This window comes from Gallus gallus, chromosome 2 (genome assembly GCF_016699485.2).
Source record: "Gallus gallus isolate bGalGal1 chromosome 2, bGalGal1.mat.broiler.GRCg7b, whole genome shotgun sequence".
Lineage (NCBI taxonomy): Eukaryota > Metazoa > Chordata > Aves > Galliformes > Phasianidae > Gallus > Gallus gallus.
In genome coordinates this window covers 127770695-127787433 of record NC_052533.1, presented here as the reverse complement: position 1 = coordinate 127787433, position 16739 = coordinate 127770695, and the positions used below count along the sequence as shown (strand labels likewise).

The window sequence follows — 16739 nt, the reverse complement described above, 5'->3', positions numbered from 1 at the left end:
AGAACAAATTGCACTGGACTATGGACAAGCAATATTTTGAAAAGCCTTTTGGAAAACAGTCACAGCTTTGCTACAAATCTTATCTCCGGGAAGAAAATTGCTTGTCTGGGTTTGAGTCAGCTCTGGAGCAACATTGTGACCCAGAGTCCGATCCAGTGCTGTGGGTTCAGACCAGGAGAGGTGCACGTGTGCCATGGGGTCTGCACCAACACAGAACCGTGTACCCTCTGTGGTTGGCAGAGACAGCATCTGGCTGCTGAAGGGGACTGAGCAAGCAGCTCTCCTTAGTACCTTCTACTTCAATGTCACACATTACAAAGGTAATGATCTGTGATATTTGCTTCGGGACATTCATTCTTCATATCTGCAATTAGTATCTATTTTGCAATTGCTGCAGATTCTAAGGCAGCTACGATTATACAAACATATGTCTATTAGATATGATTATCCACATGAATTATTTTCCACTTTAGAAAACACGAGATACCTCACCTATTGAGTAGTTGTGCTACAGCTGCATTGATTTGCTGATAGGTATACTCTAAGAAGTGGCTTCTGACAAAACAGGGTAACAAAGCTACGAAAATAATTACAAGGGGAATACTGCAGTTAATTTAAGAAACAGCCAATTTAGTTAAGCCTGGAAACAGTAGTAGCAAACAAATGGTGAGACATGTAGTAAAGGACAATTTTCCAGGAGAGATTTAGTTAATAATCCACTGACTGCACTGGATTTCTCATTAGTGTCGAGCTGAATCTTATGATAGTTCATTCTCCCCATGAGAACAGTATTTACACATTACCAATTAACTATTCTTTAGTGAAAGAGAGTTGTTCGGTGTTACATATGGACACATGTGGGCTCTGTAAAAACACGAGATGTGTAACACACGGTAAACAGAAAGTAATGATCTTAAACAGGCCGAACCCTTGAATTCGTCACTAATAAATGTCCCCCTGCATTCAGCAGTCCTGGCTGCTGGGAGCCTGTTTTCTTCAAATACTTCAAACACTAAAATCCAGGAACATTTATTATTTTAATCCATTACAGGCAGTGCTTGATTTAACTTTATTGGTTGTGGTGGTGGTGGTGGTTATAGTGGGGGTAAAGCTATGTTCTTTTACACATCATTTCAAAAGGGCTTAATTATATTTTATAGCTCAAGCCAGGAATCCTGCTTGTTTTGTGTCTAACAAGGTTCAAATGGAGTTCAGGTCAGTGATGAATCAGAAGAGAAGTCAAAGATGGTTATCTATCTGAAATGAGCTCATCTCCCTTAAAGAATAACTGGGCAGGTACATCATGTTCATTACACTACTGAATACTAAATAGCTGAGAAATCTCAATTCACTTGTTGATCTGGTAGTTTTGGATTATGCGATGTCTGGTCAGAGAGGGTGTACTAATCCAAAGGGACTTTCAGTTTTGTTCAAGGCTGCTTTTGGTATACAATAATTTTAATATATGTGTAAACCACTGCACTGTCCTATCCTATTCCAGTTAAGTGGAGAAAAATGAATAATGGTGAACAATGAAAACAGTGCTCATTTCACATTTGTCGAGCCAGCTTTCAGAACTGAGAGCTATACCGACACGAGTAATACTTAGTTCTTGTCTCATAAATATTTTATCTTTAGATGTAATTAGCTTTTAGAGAAGTGACTAAACATTCTTACTACTGCTTTACAAATGGGCATAGCGAGGCTCTTCAATTAAAAAATGTGGCAGCACAGCCATTAAAACGACCTCACCAGTGTGGCAGATGAAGGTGATCTTGCTGGACACTACTTTGCTGTTGCATTGGTTTGCAGACACATCAGTGCCCTGACTCAACTCATAACAGCTGCAGGAATAACAGAGCTAGCACGAGGCCAAGCGTGGAAACGTACAGCCACAGTCACCTGGAGCTCCTATGGAATTGCTCCCTTTCTCTGGGTAAGAAGCTGGTGATCTCATCCCATTAAAAACACTCTTGTCACAGAAAAAGAAGAAACGTGCTGCCAGCATGCCTGAGATTTGAACAACCTCATGAACTGGCCCTTAAGACCAAACAGTAACGACCGATTGCTGCTTTCTGTACCGCACACTGCAAAATGTCCTACAAAGAGCCCTCTGGATTGAGCTGAAGTAATGGCACGAAGTATCAAAAGTAAAAATAAAAACCTCAGCATTCATGATCTGTATTTCTTAGGGAATTCTGCAGAACTGAGTACAGGGAGAATAACCTACTGCTGCTACATAAAGCACTATGATCCACATAATAAAAGAAATCCTGGTCTCAAAAACATGCAAACGCTTTCACAATAAAAGCAGTAGAGAATACAGAATCAATCATGCACGTTCTGAAACTGAATTTCAGTTGGAGTTTACCATTTGATGATATTTCAACCGTAAATGCAGTTCCACAACAGCAGCGCTTCAATCAACAACCTACAACTAATTTTCTTTTTTTTTCTTCTTCTTTTCCCCAAGTGAACATGCTGGTTCCTCAGTAGCAATTCTGAACCCTGTTACGGAGTACCAGTAGGGAATCTGACCAGGATTAATAGTGGTACTCAGTCCTGGGATTAGGTGGTGTCTTGTTTCATGGATTTTAGGCCATCTGTTCTTCCCTCCTACATTATACTTCTGCAGAACTATAAACGCACCTCCACCTCAGGGACTATAGAAAGGAATTAGAATTCTTCTGCTTTTCATTATCACAAGATTCAGTAACTCATTTCATTGTCAAGATAATCCCCTTTTACTCTTTCTTTTGCGCTTGCAGGGTATGCCAAAATGACAAATAAAATCCCAGATGTTAGAGACCTGATGAGGTCTCCACCTTTTCTTGAGTGTTGGGTTTAAGCTACTTGGGACACGGTGTCAAATCTGACAGGACCCCGATGCCCACACCCAATATTCATTAAGGTTTGTTAGTGATTTGTATAGCTGTCTACAAGCTGCACTTCCACCTCAATCCTCAGTGGCCATTTAAATATTTAGTTTGTCCTCTGACTTTTACTGACAAAGAATTAATTTCCTATTGTTCAAGTGTTGGAAAGAGTTTATATTTCTCTCTAAAAGTAACAAAGGTCTTCTGGGTGTTGTAAATGGCTTGTTACTGCTGCATATTATTTTAGGTAGTCATATCTAATTTAATGTTTTATTTCCCCATGGGCTAACTTGCATATCTGCAGCATCCAAAGGCTACGACAACGCCTTAGCAGAGTTTTCTCAAGAGAGCCAGTTAACCCCAAAATGAAGTCTGGTCTTTGTTCTCCACCAATTAATAGCACCATTTATTTTTTTATATTTCAGAAAAAAATATCTTAAGTACGTAATTTCTTCTATGTTTAGTAAAAAATACTTGTAATTACCGTATGTTCAACTAGCGTTTACTTTTTCCCCTTCTTTATATGCTAAAGTAAATATATCTGCATATGGGACAAAGGGCTGGGGAACTCTACGATCTTTGGAGCACCTAATGTACACAGCTCCCTAACTTCAGGCACTGCACAGCAAGGCTTCCCTCTGTGTCCAGACCGAGGATATTTAGGCTCCTCTGAGCGCTGCGGCTTCTTGTTGTCTGGGGAGAGTACAGTTCTCCAGTTCTCTCCTTTATCTGCTCTGCTAGGAGGCAGGTAGTGCTAATTTCAACCCCAAACCTAAATTAACAGGAAGTCATATGTGTAGAATCACTTTGTTTCCTAGTATTTATTACAAAAAGTGATTTGGACTTAAACAGCATGTCACTTTCTGTAGTGAGCTACAGGGCTCGAGTGAGATCCCAAGCAATTGCAAAGCTGCAACCTTCGAGAGCTGCAACCACTTTCCAGAAGATGCCACATAACTTGCAGGACAAAAATCACTGAACCAGGTCTAACAACAGTTTTGAAACTTTAGGTTTTCATCAGCAGTATAAACAAGCTGTCAAAAGCGAACTAAATGTTTGTTACTTGCTTGTATGAAATGGGTACAAGTTTTAACTTGTAACTCTAAGCCACAAAACCTAAAATGACTACAATTAATTATGTTATTTAACACCGATATGACTTAAGCTCTTGCCCTTAATGGTACCAGAAAAACTTATACCTTTAGGATTTTCTAAAGTAAAATTAATAACATTTTGAGGGGAAAGGGATTTTTTTTTCCCCAGTACACTGCATGACATTGTACAATAGTAATACTTTGCTAAAACCCAAATATTCAGGATAAGTATAGAGGAGAGCATAAGTATTCTAGCAGAAATACTTACTACATTGTTATAAGTAACTGCTGCATTAAAATATGAAAAAAGTCCAAAATGAAGTCCCTTGAAACTCTAAAGGTTTGGGGTTGTAATAACAGTGCAGCAGGATAAGTAGAAATGAAGGTGTTTCAATTCAATCTGACTGTAATGTGAGGGTTCAATACTTCAATTTGTTACAAGCGAAAGACATAATTCAACTAATTAGCCACTCTGTTTTTCAGAAAGTACAACTTCCTAACATTCATTAAAGGAAAAAAGAAGAATAATTAAAAGAGAAGGCCTTTATCTTCTGCGAGTAAGCTGTGAAAGTCTGGAGGGAAAACTGATAATAAAAAAATCCCTATATAGCACGCTTTTTTCTTAATTTCAGCTGAAGAATCAACTCATTACATGGGGTCACACACTGCTGTTTTCCTCCTATAAGGGAGAAGAAATGCCGAGGATGCGTTCATATGAGTTGTTGTTTTTTTTTCTAAATAATTCCTAGCAAATAGGATTCCTTACAAAACAATTTCATCTCCTGCAGTAAAACTCATCTGGAAAAGGGGTCGTTTACACTGTTTATAAAGCACTGCCACATAAAATGTGTAAAAAAACATATTTCACTAAAAATAGCTTGCGTAAGTAAGGGATTAGAGTAGTTTCTACTGCTGTAATTGTTCCTTTGTAGTTTTTTCCATGATGTTTTTGAACAGTGTTTTTAACTATGTTTATTAAAGTCAGCACATCAAAAAGGATCAAAGAGAAAGCTAGTGAGAACCAAAGAAACCCCAAGCGTATTGTGTTGTCTCACTGGGGAGTTATGCAGATTCAAGTAAACAAGTGCAAATTGTTGAGGTTTTAATGAAAATTTTCTACAATTATTGTATCTGAAGTCATTCTATATAATAACATCTGTACAGCAGATGGCCATACTGTACAAAAGGCAAGCAACGCTCCTTTTTCTTTCTCTGTTTTAACAGTACATCTGAGATGACTACTTTTGTCATTGCGCTTAGTTTGGTTCAGCAAATAATTTGTAAAATGCAGCTGCTGCAGATGGTCACAATAGTTATTTGACTGTAAAATCAAAGACACAGTGAAGTATTTGTGTATTAGTTTCGTTCCGTAAAAAAGTCTGACATGAAGCCCATTCAGCTCAAGAGGTGCATCTATAAAATGCTCTGTAAGAGGAAAAGTAGTGAAGAACTGACATATTTAAATGCTCCTTGCTCCCAAGACACAGCTACCACACTTCTTCTTCTTCTTCTTTTTTTTAAATCAAGTTAACTTGCATAATTTCTTTGCAATAATAAAGCGAATCCAGATAGTAACTGTGGCATTCTTTTAAGTAACTGAACACAGGATCATAATATTGTTTCCCCCATGAAGGATAATTTAACTGGTTTCCTGCCATTATATTTTTCACTTTAGTATCAATCAGAACTTTAATTGAAAACTGATAATTTTATATAAAAATCCAAACTATTTATTATTAAAAGGTTTTAGATGGTTTCAACCAGCTTTGCCAAGGTGTATCTTTTGTACAACTTGTAACAGAACCATTTCTAGCACAGCCACACCTGCATGCAAAATGTCATACACGTGCATTTAGCTTTTTGCAAAGCAAAGATACGTCAATTTTAGTTGCATAAAATGTGAAAAGAGTCCTTTGAGGTTTATTTACTGTCTGGTTATAGCCGTTCTTTATACAGAAAACCTAATTTCCATTTTCATTCACTCAGTATCAGTACTGCTGTATTTAAGACTGCGTGTCACACTACAAACATGCTGAGGATTGTGACATGAAAGATAAAGGCTTGTTTCCTCGGGCTATCAGCAAAATTAAGGTAGAGAGCTTCGCAGCAGAGTGTTTCTGAGGCCCTAACGCACACGGCAAGGTAAGTCCTCCTTCTGGGAGGATGAAGAATTCCAGGGTAAGCGACACACTCTGCTGAGTCTGCCAAATTGCTTTACAGTGCAGTGACAGAACAGGCTCGGCTTTGATATATTGAAGCTTGCTGCGGACACCATAATGTACCATGGGACGGATAATGTATAAATGATAGAGGGGAAGCAATGGAAAGAAAGAGGATTATAACACACAAAGAAAATGAGAACTATTTAAAGGATATTAAAAAGACCCCTTACTCTGTTGCTGTGCTTTCTATGCCAGGATTGCGATATGATTGGAAAAGCGTGGGAATGCAGTCACCGCTCCTGCCTGCACCGCTGTTTATTTATGGATAAATCAGGAGTTTCAGGCTCCAGCACTTTCACAGGCTTTCATGTCCTCTGAACCTTAAATTTTTCATTTTTAACTTTTAAAACAATAAAGAAGCACTGAAACTTGCTGGCCTGAGGAGAAATATTTCTGATGAAAGAGAAATAAATCACCATCCAGCTTGGCCTAGAACTCGCTGCTCTCAGCTACGGGCCGTTTTATCGCTTGAGCAGCTCTGCCAAATACCAACATCTGGCTCACCTCCAGATCATGCAAATGTAGCATCCTGTTAATGATACTAAAAGACTAATAAAACAATTTATGAAGATATTCAAAATGTCTTCATTTTAAACGATTATCTGGCATTCACATTATTGGAACAATGAAAGCAGCCGTTGGGACTGGCACCTTCATTTTCTCTGTGAGCCTCTCAGCTGTGCAGAGGAAATATGTAACAATATAAAACTTTATAAGCCTGGAACAGAATAATTGTAGGACCAAGTATTTACATAGTAGCATATGTCAGGACTCTGAACTATTGGGTCCTAACAAGAAAAAGTAGTTATTGAGTGAAAACTGTCAAAATGTTGTTCTTTGAAGTGTGTGCTGCATTACCAGAATCCCAGAATCCCAGTTCTTGCAACCGTTATTCCATCCAGAATTCTGTCAATAAATTCGTTATTACAATTGAGGGGGTATAAAATACAAAATTATGCACTCTTGGGTGCTACCTCACTGCAAGGAGAACTCTGGTAACGGACCCTATTGTGGATTTGCTATTTTCTGCCGTGGATTCACTAGGCTAGCTAGAGGAGTTCCACTAAGAAATGGGTGCTGGACCATCACTCGAGCAAATGAGCAGCACTTCTAATTATCAAAAACTCTTACCTGCAGTTTTAAGGCCACCTTTAATATTCAGGCTTCCGCTGAGGTTTGACAAAGAGGCTAACAAACAAGGTTTACTTGGATGTGGGACGGTTTCCATAGAAACAACCATTTGGACAGTGTGAATGGAAATTTTCTGGAAGCATGAAAGAGCTTGCCACAAGTTTTCTTGTACTGAAACTTTCTGTGCAGCACTGGTGTGCACTGCAGGTGGTGAGCCCTTTGTACTGGAGTGTTTGGCTCCTGAAGCGACAGCCTCATCTGGATGAGTACCAGTTGATGGAGCAGTCTCCTTCCCGGGCTTGTTGTCATTTGTGGTCATAATTTTCTTCAAAAACTCTTTTAGTTGATCAAGTTTGACAAAGCTCAGATTTGCTTTCAAAGGTTTCGATACATCGATATTGACGTCAGCTGTAGGACAGAATTGGAGATAGAAACATCAGAAGGTACAGTGCAATTATTCAAGCAGTGGAAAAACGTAAGCATTTAGTGGAGATATTATTCCTATTGTGGTTCATTAAAGGAACTGAATCACTGATAAAACATAATGAGGCAATACTTTCATGAATAAATCTGAATTAAAGCATCAGTAGAAGGACTACAGCAATCATCGCTATTTACAGTTCTAAAGGAAGAATCATGTCTCAATCTGAATCTTATTTTCTTGTTTCCTTCCAGGGATCACCACAACTATCTGAAAGGCAAACACTTCATTTGAGTGTGTAGGAAGGTAAATACGTAGCCCCTTTGTGTCAAAACGTAAATATATTTTACATTCTCTTGAGTTTTCCATACAGTAGAAATATTTGACTAAATTCCAAAGGCAACAGTGAACATTTTTAACGCATTTAAGATGACTGAATAACATGTATATTCTTTCCTACATGGCTTATAAGTGGTTTTCTTCCATGGATTTCTATGCTGAATTGAAAAATTAAGCCAAGTATAAAACTGAGGTATTTTTTTATTTGTTTTTCAGAGAAATTGAAACACGTGATATTTTAAAAATATCACGAAGTCACACTTTCTCATCTCTTTAGCAAAGGATTTCGCTACCTCCAAGAGTGCTAACAAAACTCACCGGCATTTTAGAAACCAATAACAACATGAACACCATTGATAACAGTTGTATTTCTCATAGCTGAGACGCTGCAGTTACCAAGATTATTTCACAGATGGAAAGTTTACGAAGTTGAAATTTACTCCTGTGCTGCTGTCTGCCCCCTTATCAGTACATTATACTTCGTTACAGGAATCCAGCTTTTCTTAGTTTTTAAAATGTTTCATTATAGCTTTCACTCGGTATTGAGGCAACCACCTGGTCAGTGGGAAAAGCACACTTTCACCTTGCTATTTCATTCCTACCCCCCTTCCCTTCAAGAGCAAAAAATGGATTAAAATTCTCTTCAGATACCTAAGCTATATTAAATGTTCAGAGAAAACAGTGCTGCTTAGTTCCAAGTTATACTATCGACACATAATGGAAACCCTGTTTTTTGAAGGTTTTACACAGATTAAGGGATATTTAACCAAAATTAGGACATATTTTCAAGTTGTCCAGGATCACATTCTACTCTTAGTGCTGATGCAAACTGATAAACTTGATTCGCGTATACTCTAGTAAATCAGAAACTTTTACAGCACAGGTAAAGTGTTGCAGGAGCAAAGATTTGGATCTGTTCTTAAGCTCTTACTTGTAATTAAGAGTCCTAGGCACACAGCAAAGCCATGCTCTGACTCCCAGAATATCAGTATGTGCAGTTGGAGGATTTGGCATCTCAAGAGTCTGTGAATTTTAAACTGGCACCTTTTCTACAAAGATAGGATAAACTTGCCATGAAAGATTTGTTACATCTGAATGGAAGCACAAAAATAATCTTCTTTGAAAAATGTCAGTAGTACTTCACAAACCAAGGCTAATTGAAATCTAAGATTGAAAATTTATGTTAATTGTAACTCCCAATTTTAATCATTAGTTTTCTGAAAATGCTTTCTTTTATGTCAAAATCTCCCACACCTAGCCAAAACCCACAGTAAACACCAGCAAACACATGAGCTTAATAGAAAGGGAAGTATCAAAGCTAGGGAAACTGGATATTAGAAAAGGGAAAGTTTTTAGGCATCCAAAGCCATATGCAATTGACTTGGAAGATTTTTCAGAGTATTTATGTATTACTCTTTTTTAAAAATTAAAACCAAGAGAAGAGATGTTGTAACACTTGAAAATCTCTCTACCTTTCTTGGCACTAAAAAATACCCTGCCTCTGCACAAAGCGTTGGTCCTCTCTTCCCTTTGAATGCGGGAGAGGAGTGCTATGAAAAAAAGCACAGACACATGGGATGTTACGATGTTCACTTATTTATGACACTCAGATGGAAAGGAGAGGAGGATTTTTAAAAATGACCCAAGTTTGAAATCCAACTCACACCAGGATTTTGTCCCTGAGCCTCTTCAAAAAAGCCTCTTGTGAACTTTCTTTGTTAGCTAAGTAGTAGCAGGATACTGAAATAAAACAGATTTTTTGGCATTGCTACGTAATTAATTACATAAGATAGTACATAAAAGGAAAGTGTCCTTCTGTCTTGGTGTGAGGGCTTTCATACTGCACTTCTTGATCAAAGGCGTGTTTTAGTGCTAATGTTTTCCTATGGTAGTGGAACCTGAGAGACAAAAAAATCCCTAACACCTGAAAACTACTTAGACCTAAGTTGGTGGGACAGGTGTCAAGCTAATGCTGGAGAATAAAGTGACTGAGAAAGACCTTAAGAGGAGCTGTATGTGAGAGCTTCAGTTCCCTGGGGGTTTTGTCAGGGTAGGGCAGAGAAGCCACGGGGCTGGTGGAGCTCTGTGCTGGGATGCACCTATGTTTAATCAGAGCTGTTACTCATTTTTACAAACACAGCACTCCTCCAAAGAAGTAGTAAAAAAACTGATACCAGAACGCCATAGAAATGCAAATGGATTCCCTGCTTTCTGCTTGGAAACCACACGTGTCACGCAGCAAAAATGTTGTCATGACTGATAACTTGACAAGGGTTTGTATTAAGTTATTATTTTACAGTGAATCAGCCCTGACAGAAAGTGGTGGCAGCCAGGACCATAACTGCAGAAAATGTAACTTTGGAACCTTCACTGCAAATATTTTTACTATCTCATAATGACATAGGTTATTTTTACAACTGGGGAAAGATTATGTAAGGAGATTCTTTGGCATTTTAAGTAAAACATTTAAAAAAAATAGAAATGCAATTGTGTAATCAACATGTTTTTGGTCTTTGTCCTGGTCTACAATTTATACTTAGCACTTTAAAAGGAACTTTAACATTCCCTCTAAGAAAAACATATCGAAGTGATGGACAGCAACAGTGAAAACTGATGAAATACAAAGAGCTATTTATAGCAGTTGATGAAGATGGATGTTCAGCAGTTTCTCCAGCTATTCAAAATGGGCTAAAAAGAGATGTTACAATGTAAAAGGTCACCTTCCATGCAGCTGGAAAAAAAAAAATCCCAGGGTGTAAAATGCAACGATAACAGTATTTTTAGATGATGTTAAACACCTTGGGAAGCACACCACACATTCCATACTAGTAGGAAAACACGGGTTCTTGTAATTCAAACAGCTCTTTGAATCGCCCCAAATTACATCAGAATCTGAGTAGAGCACAACGTAGCTGAAAGCCTCTTTTAACTCCTCAGTTACACTGCTACAGTTCTCTGCCTACCACTGACTATCTACCGCAATTACAGACTGATGCTTTAGATTTAAGGCATAGCAGCAAGATGGCTGTTACCTATTTCCAGCAAATAAATAATAACGGAATTTCTGAATTTGTAAAGACGTTGTGTTCAAGTGAGCTATTTCTGATTACATTTTAATAAAGCTGAGCTAGATGATCTCAAAGTACTTATTAGAGTGTAGCATTTGAGTGTAGCATTTGAATTTTTCTTCCTTGCTTGCAATTTCTACACTACATCTCTTTAGATTACGAAGTAAATCCATGTCTGTCAATTATTAGTTTCTAATTACCCTTCACAACTTTCTGAACAGCTACTAGGAAGCAGAATGATGAAATAACTAGTGAGTTAAAAGGAGATTAGATAAATATAAATAAATTACACTTATTATATGCTCCCACCACACCAGGAGATGACTTAACAGCGAAAGGAAAAGAATCACATTGCAATAATGAAATCAGAGAGGGAATTCAGGTCCCAGAGGCGATTCTACGGAGTTTATGTTAATGTACACCTTGTGGGGGACCAAAAATCAACTGGAATAGTTTCCTGAAAACGGTTTCCAGCTATTTTCTCATTTAAAAAGTTCCAACTTCACTTGACCCATTAGTCATCATATTACTTACATTTATTATGTATTTTGAAATCTATTACAAAAAACCCAATGGATTCAATATGGCCTGTTTGAACAAAATCATAACATCTATAAAAGAAAACTTATAAGCAGTGCACTGAAATTCCTGTCTGAAACAATTTCTTTCTTTGTCATTTTATTACTTATAGCTTCAGATTAAAAAAAAAAAAAATGGGTTGTGAGTATTTTACCCTTGTTTTCTGTAACATTCAGATTTGTATTGTGAAGATAAAATTTTATTCTGTGAACTTGGGATAATGATATCACTCAAAAGGACTTTTTATTTGGTGAGCTGAAGATGAATAAGCAATACAAAAATAACAGAGCTCCCAGTAAGTTGCTTTAGGTCAGTAACAGCTCTTATTGAAGTCAGCAGGCTTATTCTAATATATACGACAACCGAATGTTCACCAGGCTACTATTTCTATGACTAATAAACTACCATAGAATTCTCTTAGTCTGAAAAATCAGAAAGTAAACTTTATGAAAATTATTTATAAGCTCTATTTATAAGACTGGTATCAATTCACAGACTATAAGAGACGTTGAACTATGAGAGAAAAATAAGGTATTTCTCAAGAATTTTTGAATTCCTGTACACCTCATTCTGCAATGGATCTTTCATTTCTCATAGCTAGTACGGAAAGGAGCAGATCTTTCCCTCTCTGGATGGACACATTTCTCTCTGTCCTTTAACACACAAAGGCTGTAAAACACAAAAGAATATAAAACATAGAAGAAACTATGTGCCCTAAACTCAGGACAATTGAATTCCTAGTTCTAAACAGGACAGGATCAGACATCAGGCATGAAATATTTTACCACCCATAATATCCTTTTCTCTGGGAGCCACCAATCCTGATGTAAGAAGTCTAATAGAAGAAATCTGAGGAAAGTAAAGGTAGTCTTGAGTCCTGATTCTGATTTGGAGTCAGGGTGGCCCTTCAATAACAGGGAAATGGATGAACTGCAAGTATTAAATTTATTTAACAGAAAAATGGAAAAAGAGAGACTTGTAAAGAAAAGACTAGTCGTATTATTCTCAATTGTCCCTGGTTAGGCATCAAAAGAGAGACAAATTAAAAGAAATTGAAAAGCAAGAAGAATCCAAAAGAATTGTTTTTATCTTTTAATGCATCACTCCCAATTTGGATCAAGGAAAATGAGGAAAGAAACTTGAGACAAGGCTTCAGAAGCCATGTGCAGTCCACCTTGTGTTCTGCTTCTGTGAGACAGATGCCAATTAGTCTGGAAGAAGCTGGTAGTCATTCCTCAGTACTCATACCTACTGTAGTTTTCATGCCACAGCCCTGCAAAAGAAGCACTCTAAGGCCAATACAGCAAACAGAAACCATCAGGGAACTTAAAAAACTCAAGCCAAGTGTTCGTCTGTGACAGCAACTCCTGCTTCCATGACTCAGTGCACCTACGACATTATGCAAAGGTGAAGTTAACAGCTCTAACCACAGCCTGGGTTTGAGATCCTTGACAAGGCTCAGAATGCTATAATATTACTATTTTTAAAAAATTGTCACAATTAAACCAAAATAAATTGTTGTAGGTCTTAAAGACAAAAGATAATACTAATAAGGGATGGAAACTTACTGCTTTTTACAGGACGTTGACTGAAATGAAGCGACCATGCAACAACAAAATACATCACAGAAGCATGTCAGGGGTTGTGTGGTGAGGCCAACACATACAGTGGGCACTTGGAGGCACTACCATGAAAAGAAAACCCTAGCTAAGAGAAACACTAACTCTCTCAGCAGATAGTCAGGGAAATTGAAGCACAGAAAGAAGAAATACATTGTTCGAGGTCATGGACCACATTTGTGGAAAAGAATCCATAAATACTGAATATTATCTGATTTAGCCGCTGAAGAATACATTTGTATGATGATGTATGGGAAGAAAAAACAAAAGGGCAAATGTTTGAAATAAGTTTTAAAAGAATGCTGGTATACTCTAACAGCTACCAAGAAAATATTTTCATACTGATCCATGTGGCTTTGGTGTATGGTTTCCATTTCAGTACTTAGAAATTTAAGAAACTAAATTATATTGAAAATAAATGTAGCAGACACTACTGTTAGGAAGGTACCTGGGTAGTTTTACGCGTTATTACACTGATATTGCAGACAATAGATGTGTTACAAACAAGGCAATACCTACAGGCCGGTACACCTGTTTGGAATATTTCTGCTTGCCCCCTTAATCAAATAAATATCATTTCATGGCTACAGTGTCAGTGCTTTAAAAACTTGTTTGTAAAAGAGAAAAGGGAAAAAAATCTACTAGAAAGCTCGAAAGTTTTGCAAATGACCCAGAGTTAATTAGAAAAGTCTGCACCCTGGCCAGTTCCCCTTCTCACGTGTCAGCTCTCATTAAATCAAAAAATTCTCATTTCAAAGTTAACAAACACCATGGTTAACAAAACTGTTAAACTGGGATCAAGTGGGCACATTCCTAGGTTTATATATGATGTCATGCTAAACAGCCCACAGCTGAACTTGCAAGCAGTATGAATGATTTTTCAATATATTAAGTATCTGATCTAATGCTAATTTTCTCTCTATAGGCTAACTGTGCTGGGAACAGGTGGCCCTGCTTTCAATTACGGAGGGCTAACATGCCAGTGTGAGGCCTGGATTAGTTCACCTTCTCACAGGGAATTTGCCTCGGTTGGGAATGGATTTATTATGGCTTCACACATGGAACGGGGCTCATGTCAGCTGAGGGTAGTGATACATCATATGATTCAAATTAACCTGCTGTGGACTGCTCCGCAGGGCTGATATTATGTATTAAAATGACGACATTTTTAAAACAGCTTGAAAGAAACCAGGATTGCTGAAGCGCAATGGTTCCAATTTGTTCCAACTAATCTATCACCTGCTGGAGATATTGTTCTAGTGGGTTTCTGGTAGCTGCTATTTTCCAGGTTTCTCCAAACCACTGACCTTACTAATGGATACAACTGTTGCCTTTAGAAAGTAGGGAAAAGCCGGAGAGAGCGGGACAAGCAGTTTGTTTGGTGCCCTCATGCCCAAGGCAAGGCCTGGTGCTCCCCACAGCACAGTGCTGGGGAGATGGGCAGGGATAGCCCCCACCCTGCTCTTATTTTACCACTGAATGGGAAATTGCTTAATTTTACCAGACAGTTTGTTCTGTAGATATGATTTTCAATGGCAAAATATCAAGGATCTTTGTTATTTCACATTCACCTTAGCTTCTTCCCAAGAAAACAATGGGGGAAGAAGACTTCTATTTTGCATGCGTAAGTGTTTTAAGGCGCTTTGTATGAAGCTGCACTTCACAAATTACTGAGATGCTTTCTATCCTTTACATGCAAAAAGAATACATCAAAAAAGACAGCTTTCGCAGCTAAGAAAGCGCAGTTCATTGAAAAAAATCTACAGAAAGGATTAGTGGGTAAAGATAATACATTTTAAAAAATTATTAAAACAAGATGGTTGCATGTGTTCCCCACCTAATGACTAATACCTAACGCTAAAGCAACAAATTGTTCACTTACATGTATTAGACAAGAATTAAATGTACAATCCAGTAACAGATTGAATATAAAAGAGAGAAGGTCATGTAAACTGATGTAGATGGTATTTAAAAAATCCTAAATAATTAGTTACTGCAGAAGAAGAAAGAATAGTCCTTTAATACATTGTGGGGTTAGGGTTGAGGTCTGTTCCCACAGGCCTGATGATGAATGCTTATTTCTCCTAGGATCCTATTACCTTAAATCTGGAAGAAATATCATTTTTCTTTAGTTGCCAAAAATGTACAAAATAATCAACTCATGTGGCAAGAAGTGCATTAACGTATCCTGTTATTCTCATTTAATTAGTGGTTTCCAAGTTTAGCTACTTGTAGTTTTTTGATCTCCGACTTAATACAGGCTGACAACCTGGTTTCCTGTGTGGTGAAAGTATACAATTTTTCTGGGGAACACTATCTACTTATCTACTTCAACTGACAAACAATTTACAAGAAGAACAATTTTTACCTAGGACAGCAAACACTGGGAACCAGTTGCAGTTTTTTTCTTTTTCTTTTAACTGCTCATATGCCAGGTTCTTGCCATCATTAAACATTGACGTGTTTTACTGCCCTATCTGAAATACAACTTCAGCATGCCAACAAAGTATTTCTTAAGAAATATGGCACTGCAATTGAGCAGCTGAACTCCGAACACTTAAAAGCTATACCAAAAGCTGCTACATGTAGACTTCTGGCTGCATAGACATAACTTTCAAAAACATGCTCAAAAGCCTATCAGTGGTGCCTAACTGCTAGCCCCTACTAGCACATATTGCCTCCAGTGCATTTTAAAAATTCCCTTACTGGATTTATGAAATGCACATACATAAATGAACATGAAAATACACACTCGGTCCTTAAAAAATAAACTGATTAGTAACTTTATTTGCCAAATGTTAAGAAAAAAATAAAAATCCCCCAGCATTTTAGTCATGAGAGGATCTGTACACCAAAAAATTGGAAAAACAAGGAGAGTAAAAGAAAATGAATCTGGCAGCAGTGACCAACATAAGCATACTTCAGTAGTATACTTATTGAATCAATTTAGCTATTTGTGACAGGAGACATCATAATAAAGTTTGTCCAGAGACCCCAGGAGTTTTGCTGAGGCTCCCGTTCTTAACAAACAACTACAGGCTTAGTTAGGACCTGGCGACGTAGACACCTTCTCCAGATCCATGCTTTTGCTTGGCAGGCCAAGCCTCCTCATCCTAGAAGAAGTTGTGGTTAGAGTACTTGTCCCCACAGTAGAGTTAGCAGCTTGTCTTCCAGTAGTCTGCTGAGGAGCCGTCAAGCTTTCCTAACTACTTTTCATTTGCAACTCTGATGCAATCACATGCAGAAAGTGTCTTTCACTGCTAATAATGAAACAGTTCTTGGTAAAGGTTACCTTATTTGAAGAGTTGTGGCAACAAGAGAAAAAGAAAAATCTGCAGATGAATGCAGAGCTGTTTTACCACATTACACGGATAAGACACTTTATTAAAA

At 37.7% G+C, this 16739-nt stretch overlaps 1 protein-coding gene across 5 annotated transcripts in view; it reads right to left on the bottom strand.

Moving 5' to 3' along the window:
* The window catches only part of VPS13B (vacuolar protein sorting 13 homolog B), a 411590-nt gene that overhangs the window by 86466 nt on the left and 308385 nt on the right, over window positions 1-16739 (bottom strand). For all 5 annotated transcript variants that reach the window (XM_040695919.2, XM_040695916.2, XM_040695918.2 and 2 more), the window contains exon 36: window positions 7324-7731. In XM_040695919.2, coding sequence (XP_040551853.1) covers window positions 7324-7731 — 408 coding nt within the window. The remainder of the gene's footprint in view (window positions 1-7323; window positions 7732-16739) is intronic.